Source organism: Podarcis bocagei (genome assembly GCF_964188305.1).
Source record: "Podarcis bocagei genome assembly, chromosome: 15".
NCBI lineage: Eukaryota > Metazoa > Chordata > Lepidosauria > Squamata > Lacertidae > Podarcis > Podarcis bocagei.
Genome location: NC_138141.1, coordinates 2525396 through 2540246, shown reverse-complemented (window position 1 = coordinate 2540246; position 14851 = coordinate 2525396). Strand labels below are relative to the sequence as shown.

The 14851-nt window shown below is 46.5% G+C and overlaps 1 protein-coding gene and 1 long non-coding RNA gene across 2 annotated transcripts in view; one reads left to right on the top strand and one right to left on the bottom strand.

The window, feature by feature from the left end:
- CCAR2 (cell cycle and apoptosis regulator 2) overlaps window positions 1–9743 on the bottom strand; it is a 31015-nt gene extending 21272 nt beyond the window's left edge. Inside the window, exons 1-7 of the mRNA XM_081171477.1 lie at window positions 9617–9743; window positions 9006–9088; window positions 8439–8530; window positions 5403–5494; window positions 3645–3759; window positions 1344–1470; window positions 784–880 (exon numbers count right to left, since the gene is read on the bottom strand). Of these exons, the coding sequence (XP_081027603.1) occupies window positions 784–880; window positions 1344–1470; window positions 3645–3759; window positions 5403–5494; window positions 8439–8530; window positions 9006–9072 (590 nt within the window). The 5' untranslated portion in view covers window positions 9073–9088; window positions 9617–9743. The remainder of the gene's footprint in view (window positions 1–783; window positions 881–1343; window positions 1471–3644; window positions 3760–5402; window positions 5495–8438; window positions 8531–9005; window positions 9089–9616) is intronic.
- Window positions 9744–10841: 1098 nt separating this feature from the next.
- The window catches only part of LOC308574007, a 15830-nt gene continuing 11820 nt past the window's right edge, over window positions 10842–14851 (top strand). The window contains exon 1 of the long non-coding RNA XR_014002297.1: window positions 10842–11670. This is a non-coding gene — a long non-coding RNA (uncharacterized lncRNA). The remainder of the gene's footprint in view (window positions 11671–14851) is intronic.

The window sequence follows — 14851 nt, the reverse complement described above, 5'->3', positions numbered from 1 at the left end:
TCCCATGCAATGTGCGACCAGGATTGAGTCTGCTTAGCCACTGACCTATGACAACCCCAACAAACATCGCAGAAGACCATAAAGGAGTGTATATGTTATCTAGCACTCTGTTTCTGAAAGCAGTCAGCCAAATTCTTCCGGGAAGCCCACAACTGGCACACAAAGGCATTGACAGGCCTCCCACCCCCTTGCCCACCAGTATCACGTATCCATTGGCATACCACCTCTGAACCATTCTATTTAGCCATCATGGCTAACTGTGGCACAAGAATCCTTGAGAGGCAGGAGAAAGGCTGAGAGAATTTTGCAGCTGCCACCCTGTAATACTACAAGCACAACTGAAACTAAAAGCAGCAGCACAAGACTGAAAGGGAAAAGCCTGGAGCCAGGGTCCACCCCCCGTCATCTCCAGTTAAAAAGGATTGAGTAGCAGTTACTGGGGGGACGGGACTTCCCCCTGCCTGAGACCCTGGGGAGCCACCGTAATCAATACTAGCAGACAAGACTAGGCTAAGGGGACAAACAGTCTGACCTGGTATGAAGCAGGTTTCCTAGGTACGATTTTTTTTTTGCTGAATAGAAAGACGCAGTGTGAGCACAAGGAAAATACTAAATCTCAATTGGGGGGGGGGTGCACAGAGAACAGGTTGTGGGAAAAACAAGCCTATGTGTCAAGGGCTCTTCAGATAACTCTCTTTGGAAGCTTGCACTATTTGCAATCCAAAAAGGAGGAGGAACAGAAAGGGACTTTGTGCCAGCACAGAGGACACCTACAGTCCTTACCATCTGCCCGAGTCTTGCCTGCCCTTTGGACCCCGACCAGTGTATCTGCCAAGATGGCTCAAGTGCAGCGATGGAGATGTCTGGAAAAGGCTCATTGCTGAGGAAGAAAAACGTGCAGTCTTATTTCTGCCTTTTGGACAATTCATTGGCCTCCCTGTGCTGCCCCCCCCCCATTCACTCAAAATTGTTATCATCAGCTGGTTCCAATTCACATACTAATTCCATCTCAGGCTGAAAATCTAGCTCCCCACCTTGGCCACATATATACCACCCTAGAGATCCTTCACAGAGCTGCGACACAGGTCCTATCCACCCATCCCTTATCAAATAAATTATAGTCTTTTCCCATGGCCCAGTGAAGAGGGCTTATTGAAGACTTGGGCTCCATACTACCATCCTAAAAGAGGATCTTGCCTCAGTTTTTTCCATGGTTTCCAAAAGAGATCTGTCTCAAATTCCATCACCAGACATACCACCCCAAATTGTATATTTGCAATGCTTAGTATGTCTAACCTTCCATTTCTCCCCCAGCAAAGACAAGATGCAGCAGCAACACTTACGTTTCTGGGGAAAGAGAGGTGGGATACGGTGAGGCTGAAACAGCAGCTGTGGCTGGGCTCCCAGGATGCCTTGCTTCTGCCCCAAAGAAGCCACATGGAGCAGAGGGGTGGGGGGCTTCAGAAGAGGCTGTGGTACAAGCAGAGGCTATGAGCCAGAAATACAACCCTTCTTACCCTACTAGTTCCCATATTTAAGAATGCAGACCTCATTGCGAAGAATCAGGAGGGAACTCCCCATTTCTCCACAATGCCAACTGTATTGGCAATGCAGAGACACAAAAGTGGAATGTGCCTATGCCAGAAAACCACCACAGAATACCAGATAGTGCAGCCAAGAAATAAACCAGAAACATACATGCACACCATTTTCTTCTGCATGGCATGTACATCGTCAGCAACAGAAAAGCTACACTATGGACTTCATATTAATATCTCACATCTATCATTCCAGAATGCAAAGTGCCTGGGATGGATAATCAACGATGCTTTTCGAAATCTAGAGTGCCCAAAAATCTGAAGTAGTAAGGAAAGGAACAACAGTCACTATTACTGTACCCATTCTCTTGCCAATTTAGTATTTATTAGACTTTGGCAAGAGGGGCTCAAAACAAGATTTTATCTTCCAAGATACACCATTCCCCTCACCACCCACCAATCTAGATCCCCACTACAACACGCAGAATTGTGTACCTACAGAGTATGATCAGTCTACACTGAGTTGTTTTAGGGTCGTTGGGCTTTTTCCCACCTAAAGTGTTTTTGTACTTCTGCAGATACGCCACTGCCTCTCTTGCTTCTTCATGGCGCCATTTTGGCTACAACCCTGTTGGCACTCGCTAGGGAGCAAGACACTACGAGAAGCTGAGAGACTTTCAAAGATTCTATGCTTAACAGCTTCAGGCCAATCTATTATTCATTTGCTAGCACCTGACGTTAGCTACTTTAGGAACATCAGATTTTAGGTTGTTAAAATGACTCCAAAAGGTTACCAATATGCACTGTGTAATCTTGCAGATGGTGATACAGTATATCACACCCCCAATGCCAAGAGCATGCTCTGCCACCCACGTATGGCCAGTGTCTCTACAATGCCAATCAATGCCAGATAACATCCAGTGTTTCCCATTTTCCATGTTTGGCTTGTCACAGTTTTTACATTTCATCCCACTTTTTTGCAATGTAGAAAGGAACTATTAATTATAGAAAGCTTGGGATTATTTCTGTATAAATAAAGAATTCCAATCTAGCTGTATGGTATAAAGCTGTTTTCCAATGGCATAAGACAAGACAAGAAAGGACACTGATAACTCCCATAACTTTGGTTTGCAATGCAAAAAGGAATCCAGTACAAGCAACACAGATTTCTGAAGAGAATGGCCAGGGCAGAGTCACTACATAGAAACTGAAAACTGGCTGGTTTGAAATCTGGATCCTCTAGAAGCCACTGCAAACACATTACATTTACCGTATTTTTCGCTCCATAAGGCGCACCGAACCATAAGGTGCGCCTAGTTTTGGGAGGAGGAAAACAAGAAAAAAAATATTCTGAATCCCAGAAGCCAGAACATCAAGAGAGATCTGGTTTCTGGGATACCGTGTGGCTGTTCTGGTTTCTGGGATAACCGCGCCAAGCCTCTTCAAGGCAGCGGGATGAAGGCTCCCCCTGACCGAAGAGGCTGTGCGCAGCTAAGGCAGAAGCCAGGACAGGCGCGTTGCTGAAGGGGCGCTGCGCAGTTCTCCCTCTCTGCACAGCGCCTCTCCTTCACAGGAGGGAGAACTGCGCAGCGTCCCTTCAAGCAAAGCTGGAGAAGGAACAGGAGACAGATAAACTACTATATGATTTTTAGAAAACATCTAAAGGCAGCCCTGTATTGGGAATTTTTTTATGTCTGGTGTTTTATTGTGTTATTATAGCTTGCTGGAAGGTACCCAGCATGGCTGGGACAAACCAATCAGATGGATGGCATATAAATAATAAAATTAATAATAATAATAATAATAATAATAATAATAATAATATCATCACTTCTTTGGCTCTGTGTGAAGGTCTCTTAGTTCTGACTTGCAATTCCATTCAGGATTCAGAAGCTATCTGGGCCTTTCTAATGTCTCTGGTGGAAGACCCACTTTTCATGTTAGTTGTGAATTTTTCACTGCTTCATTGTACGATATGAAGTAGCACTGAATAAAGTGTGCCGTCTTAGTAGAAGAAAGGTAACTCATCTCCGTACATGAGATCAAAGCGAACACAAGCAAAGTAACTCCAACTCTACATACGACAAAAGAATCCCCCTGAGGTACCTGATTTGACAAAGTCTGGACCTTCAAGGCATTCCAGGGCACCGACTGGCTAGGGTTGTAGACAGCTTTCACCAGCACCTTTTCGCCAATCTGTGGGATCCGACCTTTGACAACACTGAAACAAAAGAGAAGAGATGAAAACACATGTCTTATTTCTGCTGGTGCTGAGTTCCTAATGGGCACCTCTAAAGCTCATAACTGAAGGTCAAGTCCAGCTTCACCAGCCAGGCCCTGTCCTGTGCAGACAGCAGAGTCAGGAGTCTACGTTTTCTGACTGCACTTCACAGGAAACATACAAAGTTGCCTTATATCAGGGTCCGGCTAATTATGCATTTAGCAAAGTATTGTCAACTCTGACACGCAGCCACTCTCCAGGATCCCAAACAGATATTTACCACCACCTGCAGTCCAATTCTTTTTTTAAAAAATGGATATATCAGGAATTGAACCTGAGACCTTCTGAAGGCAAACCATGTGCTCCACCACTGAGCTCTGCTTCCTCCACTAAAGACTGCACGTGAGGAAATCAGATTTTTCGTTATCTGTTGCATAAAGAAAAAAATCTCTGCAAGTATTAAGCTAGAACAGCAATAACTGGCTGGAATTGTTTCTCCACAATTCAAAGTGCTGCCTCAGGATTGCAATACCCCAAGAAACACCTCTCTGCATATGAATAAGCCTGGACCCGGTGGGTCTTCATCAGAGGCCTTTCTGTGTGTGCCCCACCCAAGGGGGGTATGGAGGGTGGCCATACGAGAACAGGCCTTTTCAGTGGTGCCCCCCCCATCTATGAAATGCTCCTTTCCAGGGAAACTCACCTGACACCATCTTTGTCAGTTTCTGGGTGCCAAGCTAAGACCTTTCTGTTTACCTAGACTCTGGTTAATTAATGTTGCCTCCTATGATTATGCTCATCTTATGGTGGGGTGGGTAGGACTTAGTCCTTTTTGATATGTTGCTGGAAGAGAATTTTAAGTATTTTCAACTGCTTTAAAATTTTCTGGTTTTAAATCATTTTTATGTTTTATTTTGTCAAGTTCATTTTTATTATTTAAAATGTGTTGGGGTGTTTATTGGGTTGTTTTTGTTTTTATTTTGATTATGTATTTAGTAGCTTTAAATTCTGATTTTATCCTGTGAACCACTTTGGGACCTGCAAAAGAGACGATCGGCAATTAAAATTGATGGAATACGCAGAGATGGCGAAACTTACCAGAAGATTAAGAGATCAGGATGATAAACTCTTTGTAGCAGAATGGAGGAAATTTATTGAATATATGAAAACAAACTGTAAACAATTAAAAACATTAGCAGGATTGATATAAACATGAGGATTCTAAGGGAATTAAAAAGGATAAATGAGTAAAAAGGACAAATTAAAATATGAAGTAAGAATTTGAAAGAAAAATAAGAAACCATAGAAGAGGAGGGATGGAAGTCAAAGAAAACATTACTGGATTTGTGTGTGATTTATTGTTGAATATATATTTATTATTGAATGCTTCTTTATTGTTGAATATTGTAAAATGGAAAAATGGGGTGGGGGTTTAAAGAGCATCTTCCAGCTGCAATCTAAAGTAGCAGAAAGGGCTATACTAGGTCAGGCTTCCTCATTCTTCCCAAGTGTAGATCAGGCTTTGGTGCAATTCAAGAAGATAGAAGGAAACACAAGTCTGCTGGATGGCAAGGGGACAATGCTATTAGTAGCCACTCGCTGTCCTCTTGTCTCTGCTGCCATCCTAATGGCTCTCTACTCACCTTAATTGAAAGAAAACTTCATCATCCACCACTCCAAAGTAATCGTGGAGGCTGGTGACTATTCCAGTAAAAACTCGTTGTTTCTCTCCCCCCTGAAAAGCAAAGGCCCAGGGAAATCACTATAATGACATAATGAAAGGTTACACACTAATCACCGGTGTCACAAATCTGGTCATCTGCATACCCAATCCCCAGGCTTAGTCAACAGGTACAATCATAACAAACTGCAGGTGCGACCTATTCACAAGCCGTCTAATTCACTCTCTTTGTCAGTCACTGGAGTTCTAGACAGTTCACATTATTTCTTAATACTGAGGCCATATCAAGTCCTGGCTACTCTCAAGCTCTTTCATCTGCCAAAGGAGGAATTTGCCATTTATTGATTTCTAAATCCTTTAACACTGGATTCAATATCACTATTGATGTCAAGCAGTAACCAACTCTCTTTCAAACTGAACAATTATGTTCCATCCTAATCCAACTGAACCCTGAAAAACTATTCTGTAATATGAGCCTCTTCAGACATCAGCAGGCCCTACACGCGGTAGAGCCTGGAACTCAGGATCCGTATGCCTGTACTAGAGAAAGGAAAGCACTATTGACTTGGGCACTCAGGCAGAAACTGGGCAAATAGGATATACACCTGTAAAACAGATTACTTACTTCATAGGGCAAAATGCATGTGATCATGAGAGCCACAAAACAAACCTCAGGAAACCGGGGAATCACAGAAAGGCCCTCATCATAAATTTCTATTCTACCCTACTTCATCAAAGTACTTACTACAAACACACACCAACTGTGACTTAGAAGAATACTGCCTTTCTCAATAGCAGGTATGGGAAATTTCTGGCCCTCCAGATGTTGCTGAACTACATCTGCCATCATCATTGGCCATGTATGATGGACCTCATGTAGTTGTAGCTCTGCAACAACAGGAGGGCCAAAGGTTCCCCACATCTGCTCTATACTGAGTTATTCAACTGCTCAACTAAATGCCAGTTGCTCTGCAAGGAAGCACTCTCGGGCTCCATGCATCAGCCACAGGACCCAACAGACTCTCGGAGGTTGCTTGCCCTGCTTCTAAGGAAGAACACAAAAATAAATAGAAGACCACCCCCAGCCAGAGGAAAAGCTGTACAGAGCTTGCTCCCCACTAACTCTCTGCTGGAAAGAATATTGTGCTCCAACAACTAGGTGCCCTGGGTACTAAAGGGGAGCAAATTCCATTGGTTAGGACCAAAGGCCACATAGTTTAAATGTGGCTTTTGTATTATGTCACCTACTGGAAGCTGTCTTGAATACCTTTCCATCAAAAGACAGGAAATAACAATAACAATAACAATAACAATAATAATAATAATAATTTATACCCCGCCCTCCCCGGCCAGAGCCGGGCTAAGGGCAGCTAACACCAGAAAAATTACAGTAAAAACGTAATGGGGATGGGGACCAATTTAAAATACAGGTTAAAATGCAATTTAAAATGCAGCCTCATTTTAAAAGTAGCCCATAGATCAAAACCATAAAGAGAGGGAATCATAAGGGTCAGACTGAGTCCAAACCAAAGGCCAGGCAGAACAGCTCTGTCTTGCAGGCCCTGCGGAAAGATATCAAGTCCTGCAGGGCCCTAGTCTCTTGTGACAGAGCGTTCCACCAAGTTGGGGCCAGTACTGAAAAGGCCCTGGCCCTAGTTAAGACCAATCTAACCACCTTGCGACTTGGGACCTCCAAAATGTTGTCATTTGTGGACCTTAAGGTCCTCCACAGGGCATACCAGGAGAGGTGGTCCCCTAGGTACATGGGTCCTAGGCCTTTAGGGCTTTAAAGGTCAAAACCAGCACCTTAAACCTGACCCTGTACTCCACCGGGAGCCAGTGCAGTTGGTAAAGGACTGAATGAATGTGATCCCGTGGCAAGGACCCCGTAAGGAGCCTCGCCGCGGCATTCTGCACCCGCTGGAGTTTCTGGGTCAGCTTCAAGGGCAGCCCTGCGTAGTGCGAGTTACAATAATCAAGCCTGGATGTGACCGTCGCATGGATCACTGTGGCCAGATCAGGGCGAGAAAGAAAAGGGACCAACTGCTTAATACGGCAGAGATGTAAAAATGCCACCTTTGCTGTGGCTGCAACATACGTAAATAAAAATAAGAGTCTGCAGTGATAGTCACAAGGTAGACGCAGAGATGCAGTGTACTTATGCTCCAGCAAAGGCAAACTGTAAACTAGGATGAACAGGCTGATCTATGACACTGTGGCAGGGGGACTGATTTAAGAATACCATAGAGCCATCATCTACGGTTCTGTAACCATCTACAATATATACTTAGTCCTGAAACAGTTGAGAAGGAAATGGGAGATACTAATTATCCTAGATCAGTTACGACTACAAGTGAATTTGAAACTCTGTGTCAGGCAGATCCTCGTCAAGGCTACTGTTTTTCTGACACCCATTCACACTGTGCAGCATTTCATATGAGTTCTTAAGCAGCATGGCTTAAAATTTTCTTTATTCCCCCCCCCCCAATTTCTATCCTTCCCACTCAACATGAAGAGCTTCACTGTTGCAATCAGAGTTATGACCACTTACATGACCTTAAGCCAAATTTGATGGTTTGAAGGAAGGCGGCAGTGTGTAAACCCTAACACACACTTGCTATCTCCAAGGATCTGAAATACATATTTCCAAACCCCCCTCCAATGGCTTTGAGCCAAACTGGCACAGAGCATGCAGCTCTGGTTTCATTAAATGCAAAGAGTTTGAAGCCAGATGCCAAAGACATCAGGAGAGCCACACAGACCATCTTCACCTGACCTCTGGCTGAGATTCCATCCGAGACACATCATAAACCACTTGCCTGTATCTAGAATACATAGCTGCTGGCACATGCCCAGGGAGTTGACTAGAACTGCCTTGAAACTTGTTCATAGAGCTCTCCAGTGGAAGTCGAATCCCTTAACTGTTTTCTCGGGAAAACGAAAAAACACCAGAATTTCACTGACATCTACAAGAAAACACCAATCATCTCCCACAGACCTGAAGATGGCGTGCCGCCTGAATAATCTCTGCTGAGATAGGAGGATTTAAGAGGCCAGGTGCAGGTCCCAATAAAGAGGCTGGTTGGGTTCCTAGTGAAAAGGAGCAAATAATTTTAAACACTAGAAAATAATTGAATGGTCAGATTTCTGTACAATTTCATTCATTAGATAGATGGCACTTAGCAAAAAAAATAATGCATTCATTTCATTACAACCATGAGATTAGCTCCGTACTATTCCCATTAAGATTCAAAAGATTAGAGTAAACGAAGTGTGCTGACAAGGATGGGACTAAAGCACCCTTAGCTAAGAACTGACCAAAAGTAATGCTCATATTTTTGTATGCGGATTTTCTATCAAATACACACACAGAGCACAGAGCATTAACAAAAGCCAGTAAAGCAGAAATCTCTTTCCCTCTAAAGAATTTAAAAGACAAACCCACCACATATCCCTCATGAAGAAGGGTTTAAAGAAGCAGCAGAGATACCACCCATTCAGCATGGCCTAAACAACAGCATGGATAGATCAGAGGCAAACTTTACAGCATCCTTATCTGACTAACCTGAGAAGGTCCTGGCTCCCTGAAGATTGCTGGCTCTCAGCTGCTTCTGACGCTTGAACTGTGCCATTTTGAAGGGTTCTTTTCTAGAATAATGTAATGAGAGAGACACAAAAGTTACAGAGAGATCCCACATGCAAACCAGCACAATGGATGCGGGGAAAGAGTTGAACCCTTTCAGCTGTCAGAACCACACCAACAAGCCAGCGCTGCTCTGCCACAACTTTCCCCAGGAACTGCAGCTGCTCCGTGACCCACCCTGCCAGATTTCCAGAGCAAGGGGGACACTGTGCCTCTCCCCCCCCCCCGACCCAGCCAGCCCTGCAAGCGGCAACCCGGGTTCCTATTCAGCAGCGAAGCAGCTCATCCTCGGCCAGAAGAAGAAGGAACAGGCAGAGCTAAGCAGGGAGAGAACAAAACCCGGACAGGCCAGGAAAGGAAAATGCGCTGAAACTTTTTGAGGGGGAGGGAGGAAGAGATTCCGGCTGGGGCGGCCGGGTCCTCGCGCCCCCTCCCCCAGGTGCCGGGGGGGCCTCGGCTAACGGGCGCGCGAGGGCGGCCCCCCCCCCGGGCCTTCTCCCCTCTCGGCCGGGCGGGGCGGGGGCGGCGCCCACCTGAGGGCGGCGCGGGGCAAGAAGAAAGGAGCCCGGCAGCGGCGGCGGCGGCGGCGACGCCAGGGACAAAGGGACCCGGAAGCTCCGCCCGGATGTGCGCCTCAACGGAAACGCCTCCCGCGCGCCAGCCCCCCCCCCCCGCGCCTCCCAGGCCCCGGAAGTGCTTCTGCCCGGAGTGAAGCTCTACCCGGAAGTGGTTGGAGAGAGGCGGAAGAGAGGGCGGCGCCGCGTGTGGGCGAGTCTCCCTGGAGGGGATTCTGGCGGCGGAAGAGGGGTCCGCGGGCCGCCCAGGGGCCGCCGCCGCGTGAGGCTCCCAGCAGCGGGCTGCCTGCCGGGCTGCGCGTGGCCGCCCCGCGGCGCTCTCGTCGCAGGAGCCGCCGGCCGCCAGAGGAGCTGCGCTGCCTCCCCACAGCGGCCCCCAGGGTGTTCCCGGCTCCCCTCCGCAGGGCCACATGCAGACCCGCTTCCCGATCATGTGTCACTTGAATCATTTCTCCATCTATTTTTGAAAATTGAAACTGGCAAGAGGTGTGTGAAAGGAGTCTAGGCTAGGGCACAAAATAGCCTGGCAACAGCACTATGTACAGTCAAGTGAAAGCTCTTCACATGCATTGTCGAATTATAAAGAAGGCTTCACGTGTATCAACACTGCAAGCTGAGTCAGTACAGTGGTGCCCCGCAAGACGAACGCCTCGCAAGACGGAAAACCCGCTAGACGAAAGGGTTTTACGTTTTGGAGGCGCTTCGCAAAACTAATTTCCCTATGGGCTTGCCTCGCAAGACGACAGCCCATAGGGAAATCTCCGGGACAGCGGGGAAGCGCAGCGCGTCTTCCCCACTGTCCTCGGACCTCCTCCCGCCGCGCGGCATCGGATGGCTTTCCTGAAGACTTGGGGTGGGAGGAGGGTTTTCATTCCCACCGCCAACATTCAGAATGCTGTTCTGAATGTTGGCAGCGGGGAGGAAAAACCCTCCCACGCAAGCCCCGGGAACAGGGAAAGCGCTGCGCGCCTTCCCCTCTGTTCCTGTACCTGTCCTGAAGGCTTGCGGTGCGGAGAAAAGCCCTTCTCCGCACCGCCAGCCTGGCAAGCGGTTTCCCTAGGAACGCATTAATTGATTTTCAATGCATTCCTATGGGAAACCGTGCATCGCAAGACGAAAAAACCGCAAGACGAAGAGACTTGCGGAACGAATTAATTTCGTCTTGCGAGGCACCACTGTATTATTATTCCCATATTGCAGACGGAGGGGCTGAGGCTGCGAGAGCGTGGCTTCCCTAAGGCCACCTAGCAAGTTCATGCCACAGACAAGATTCAGACTGGTTGCTTTCTAATTTGTAGCTCAGTGTCTTGAGTCACATTCCTATCATAACTTACCTGGGAATAAGTCCCATCAAACGCAATAGGATTTCCTTCTGGATAGGCATGTGTAGGATTGCACTGTTAGCTGTTACTCTTCACCAGGGGCAGGCAGACCACAGGTTTGCAGGAACTTTTTTCTTTTTACTATACCCCCAAGATCCACCAATGATTATGTGCGTAATTAAGAATTAAACCATTCTGAACCCAGGCAGAGAAACATACGAACTTAGCTCACAGTCCTTCCACACACAAATCCACTCCTGATTACCCCCAGCACACCTTTCCCCGTTTCAACAGTATAATTTGGGTGTCAGGAATCATTTGTTTGCCAACTGGGAGTCAGAAAAGTGCAACCAAAATGATAAAAGGGATGCAGCAGCTAACTCCCCCATGTTGCATTTGGAACTTCTTAGTTTAGAAAAAAGGCAAGTGAGAGGATATTACAGAAGTATATAAAATTATGCACAGAATGGGAAAAGTGGGTAAAGTTTTTCCCCTGCTCTCGTAACACTAGAACTCCAGTGACATCCAATGCAATGTTGGAGAATTCAGGACAGACAAAATAAAGGACTTCTTCACACAGCACACCCCAGGTTTAATCTTCAGGCAGAGCAGGGAGAGAACCCTGCCTGACACCCTGGATAATCGTCACCAGTTGGTAGAGAGATGGATGGATCAATGGCCTGGCTAAGTGTAAGGCAGCTTCCTATGTTCCCAACCAATTTTACATAATTGCTACAGGGAGGTTACTGTTAAGAATTCCTGCTCCATGATTGCAGTCATAGGATTGTTGTCTTTCACATGACGGTGTATGTTATGACTCCACATGGTTCAGCACCCCAGGAGGGAGGGAACATGCCAGCCAGGCATGTGTCTCTGCCAGAGTCCTACTCGAGTGTAGGCTGAATTCTTGACAGTTACAGCCCTTTATTATCTTGATCAACCACCACCAACTCTATATGTTGACGTAACTCAAGACTTCCTTGCTGTTCCGACTTCCGGGTTGGCGCCATCGCCGAATGGCGGACTCCCTCCGAGCTCCGGAGGGAGTCTGCTCGGCAGGGGCTGGGTCCTACCACGCCGGCGACGCGGGGACCCTTAAAAACCACGGGCACGGAGCCCGTGGACATGGGGACTCGGCTGGTACCGTCAGCGCCCTCCCGACTCGTGAAGGAGCCTTTTTAAAGGCTACGGATCGGGTGCCGGGGAGCGGCGTGGTGCTGTGAGTCTATCGCTTCCCCTGCCGAGCGCAGCCGCATGCCATTCGTCGGAGAGCGCTGGCTTCTTCTATTGAAAATTCGGCTATTTAACAACAACCCGTGAGTAATTGGGTAACCGGGTATAAAAGGAGAAAAAAAAGGAATTTTTTTTCGGATTCGGCACGAGCGGGGGGGATCTAAAAAGGAAGTCAGTCCCCTCCCTGATTGTAAACATGCTAAAACAAGGACTGAGAAACCAAGATCGATTCAGAAGCTTATTGCTGACAAAAAATATCAATTCCACGATGGGATACTACAAGAATTGTGCTGGAGGAGAAAAGTCGAGGGTGAGAGGGAAAAGGCAACCCCCCCCTGGGAACCGGGGCGATTCGGAGAACCTGGCGGAGAGAGATGGAGAATTTGACAGCTGTCAAAGTAGCTGTCAAATCTTGAGAACATAAAGAGGACTTTGTTATAAGTATTTTGCTGGTAAATTTTGTTACAATTGGACATAAATATGGATGCAAAATGTCGGGGGGGGGAAAGAAACAACAACTTGACTTTTGGATTAGAGGATACAAAGTTACTGCAACCCCCCTAGAGGGGCTTTGGGACATTACAAGTGGCGTATGTGGAAAACTACTCCGGGATGGGTACAGGACTTATCTCCTGGGAAAGCAGCTAAACTGAAATATTGTTTTGTCTACAGAGGTGACAACACAATAGAATTTTTCTATTGAAGCAAGGTAGGAACTGGACGTAAGTTTTTGTTCCTGAATAACAAACCTCTGTAGAGATACTAGATTTCGGAATAAGAATGGTTTTGCAGCTGAACAAGATAGAAACCTGAGAAAGTAAGAAATAAAAGAGCAAAGGACCAACTACGCCACGGAAAGAACAATGGGAGGAGCAACTATGACCAAAGGAAATTAAAGGCCTCTATTAGACTGGATTTTTGAAGTTAAACAGTATCAAAACAAGCAAATTTAAAGAAAACCGGCAAGATGGTTTGAGGAAAATTTGGCTGTGGACTTGAGACCTCCAGGCTGACAACATACAGACTGATGGACATGGGGAATCTAAACCGGGGAAGGGAGGGGGAATTCTAGAATCCAAAGGCTATGTAACCAACTTTTTGAATCTTCTTCTATCTTTTATCTTTTATCTTTCTATATAACTTTGGTATTGTGATTTAACATGTTTTGAAAAAAAGGGGGAATTCGTGGAAGGAAACGGGGTAGATCTTGGGGGAAAAATCTTTTTTCTATTTTGTTAAAGATGAGGAGTGATGTTAAGATTGTAATTTAAATTGGCTAATGGGCACAACATATTAGGTTTAAATTGGTAATGAGAACTTGTGGAACCAACTTAGGGAAATGGGAATACAGTCGGGAGGGGAAGGAGGGAGTCCCAGAAAGAAGGTTATGAAAATCAGAGCCAGCAGGGAAGCAGTTGAAGAAGGAGCAAAAAGGGTTTTCTCTTGTGTGTTTGTGTTTCTTTGTGGCTGATTAGCTGTTCTCCCTGTGCAAAGGTCAGAGGGGGCAGGGTTTCTGTTGAGGAAGGTGATTAGCTGTGGGAGGAGCTTATCAGAGCCAGCAGGGAAGCAGTTGAAGAAGGAGCAAAAAGGGTTTTCTCTTGTGTGTTTGTGTTTCTTTGTGGCTGATTAGCTGTTCTTCCTGTGCAAAGGTCAGAGGGGGCAGGGTTTCTGTTGAGGAAGGTGATTAGCTGTGGGAGGAGCTTATCAGAGCCAGCAGGGAAGCAGTTGAAGAAGGAGCAAAAAGGGTTTTCTCTTGTGTGTTTGTGTTTCTTTGTGGCTGATTAGCTGTTCTCCCTGTGCAAAGGTCAGAGGGGGCAGGGTTTCTGTTGAGGAAGGTGATTAGCTGTGGGAGGAGCTTATCAGAGCCAGCAGGGAAACAGTTGAAGAAGGTGCAAAAAGGGTTTTCTCTTGTGTGTTTGTGTTTCTTTGTGGCTGATTAGCTGTTCTCCCTGTGCAAAGGTCAGAGGGGGCAGGGTTTCTGTTGAGGAAGGTGATTAGCTGTGGGAGGAGCTTATCAGAGCCAGCAGGGAAACAGTTGAAGAAGGTGCAAAAAGGGTTTTCTCTTGTGTGTTTGTGTTTCTTTGTGGCTGATTAGCTGTTCTCCCTGTGCAAAGGTCAGAGGGGGCAGGGTTTCTGTTGAGGAAGGTGATTAGCTGTGGGAGGAGCTTATCAGAGCCAGCAGGGAAGCAGTTGAAGAAGGAGCAAAAAGGGTTTTCTCTTGTGTGTTTGTGTTTCTTTGTGGCTGATTAGCTGTTCTTCCTGTGCAAAGGTCAGAGGGGGCAGGGTTTCTGTTGAGGAAGGTGATTAGCTGTGGGAGGAGCTTATCAGAGCCAGCAGGGAAACAGTTGAAGAAGGTGCAAAAAGGGTTTTCTCTTGTGTGTTTGTGTTTCTTTGTGGCTGATTAGCTGTTCTCCCTGTGCAAAGGTCAGAGGGGGCAGGGTTTCTGTTGAGGAAGGTGATTAGCTGTGGGAGGAGCTTATCAGAGCCAGCAGGGAAACAGTTGAAGAAGGTGCAAAAAGGGTTTTCTCTTGTGTGTTTGTGTTTCTTTGTGGCTGATTAGCTGTTCTCCCTGTGCAAAGGTCAGAGGGGGCAGGGTTTCTGTTGAGGAAGGTGATTAGCTGTGGGAGGAGCTTATCAG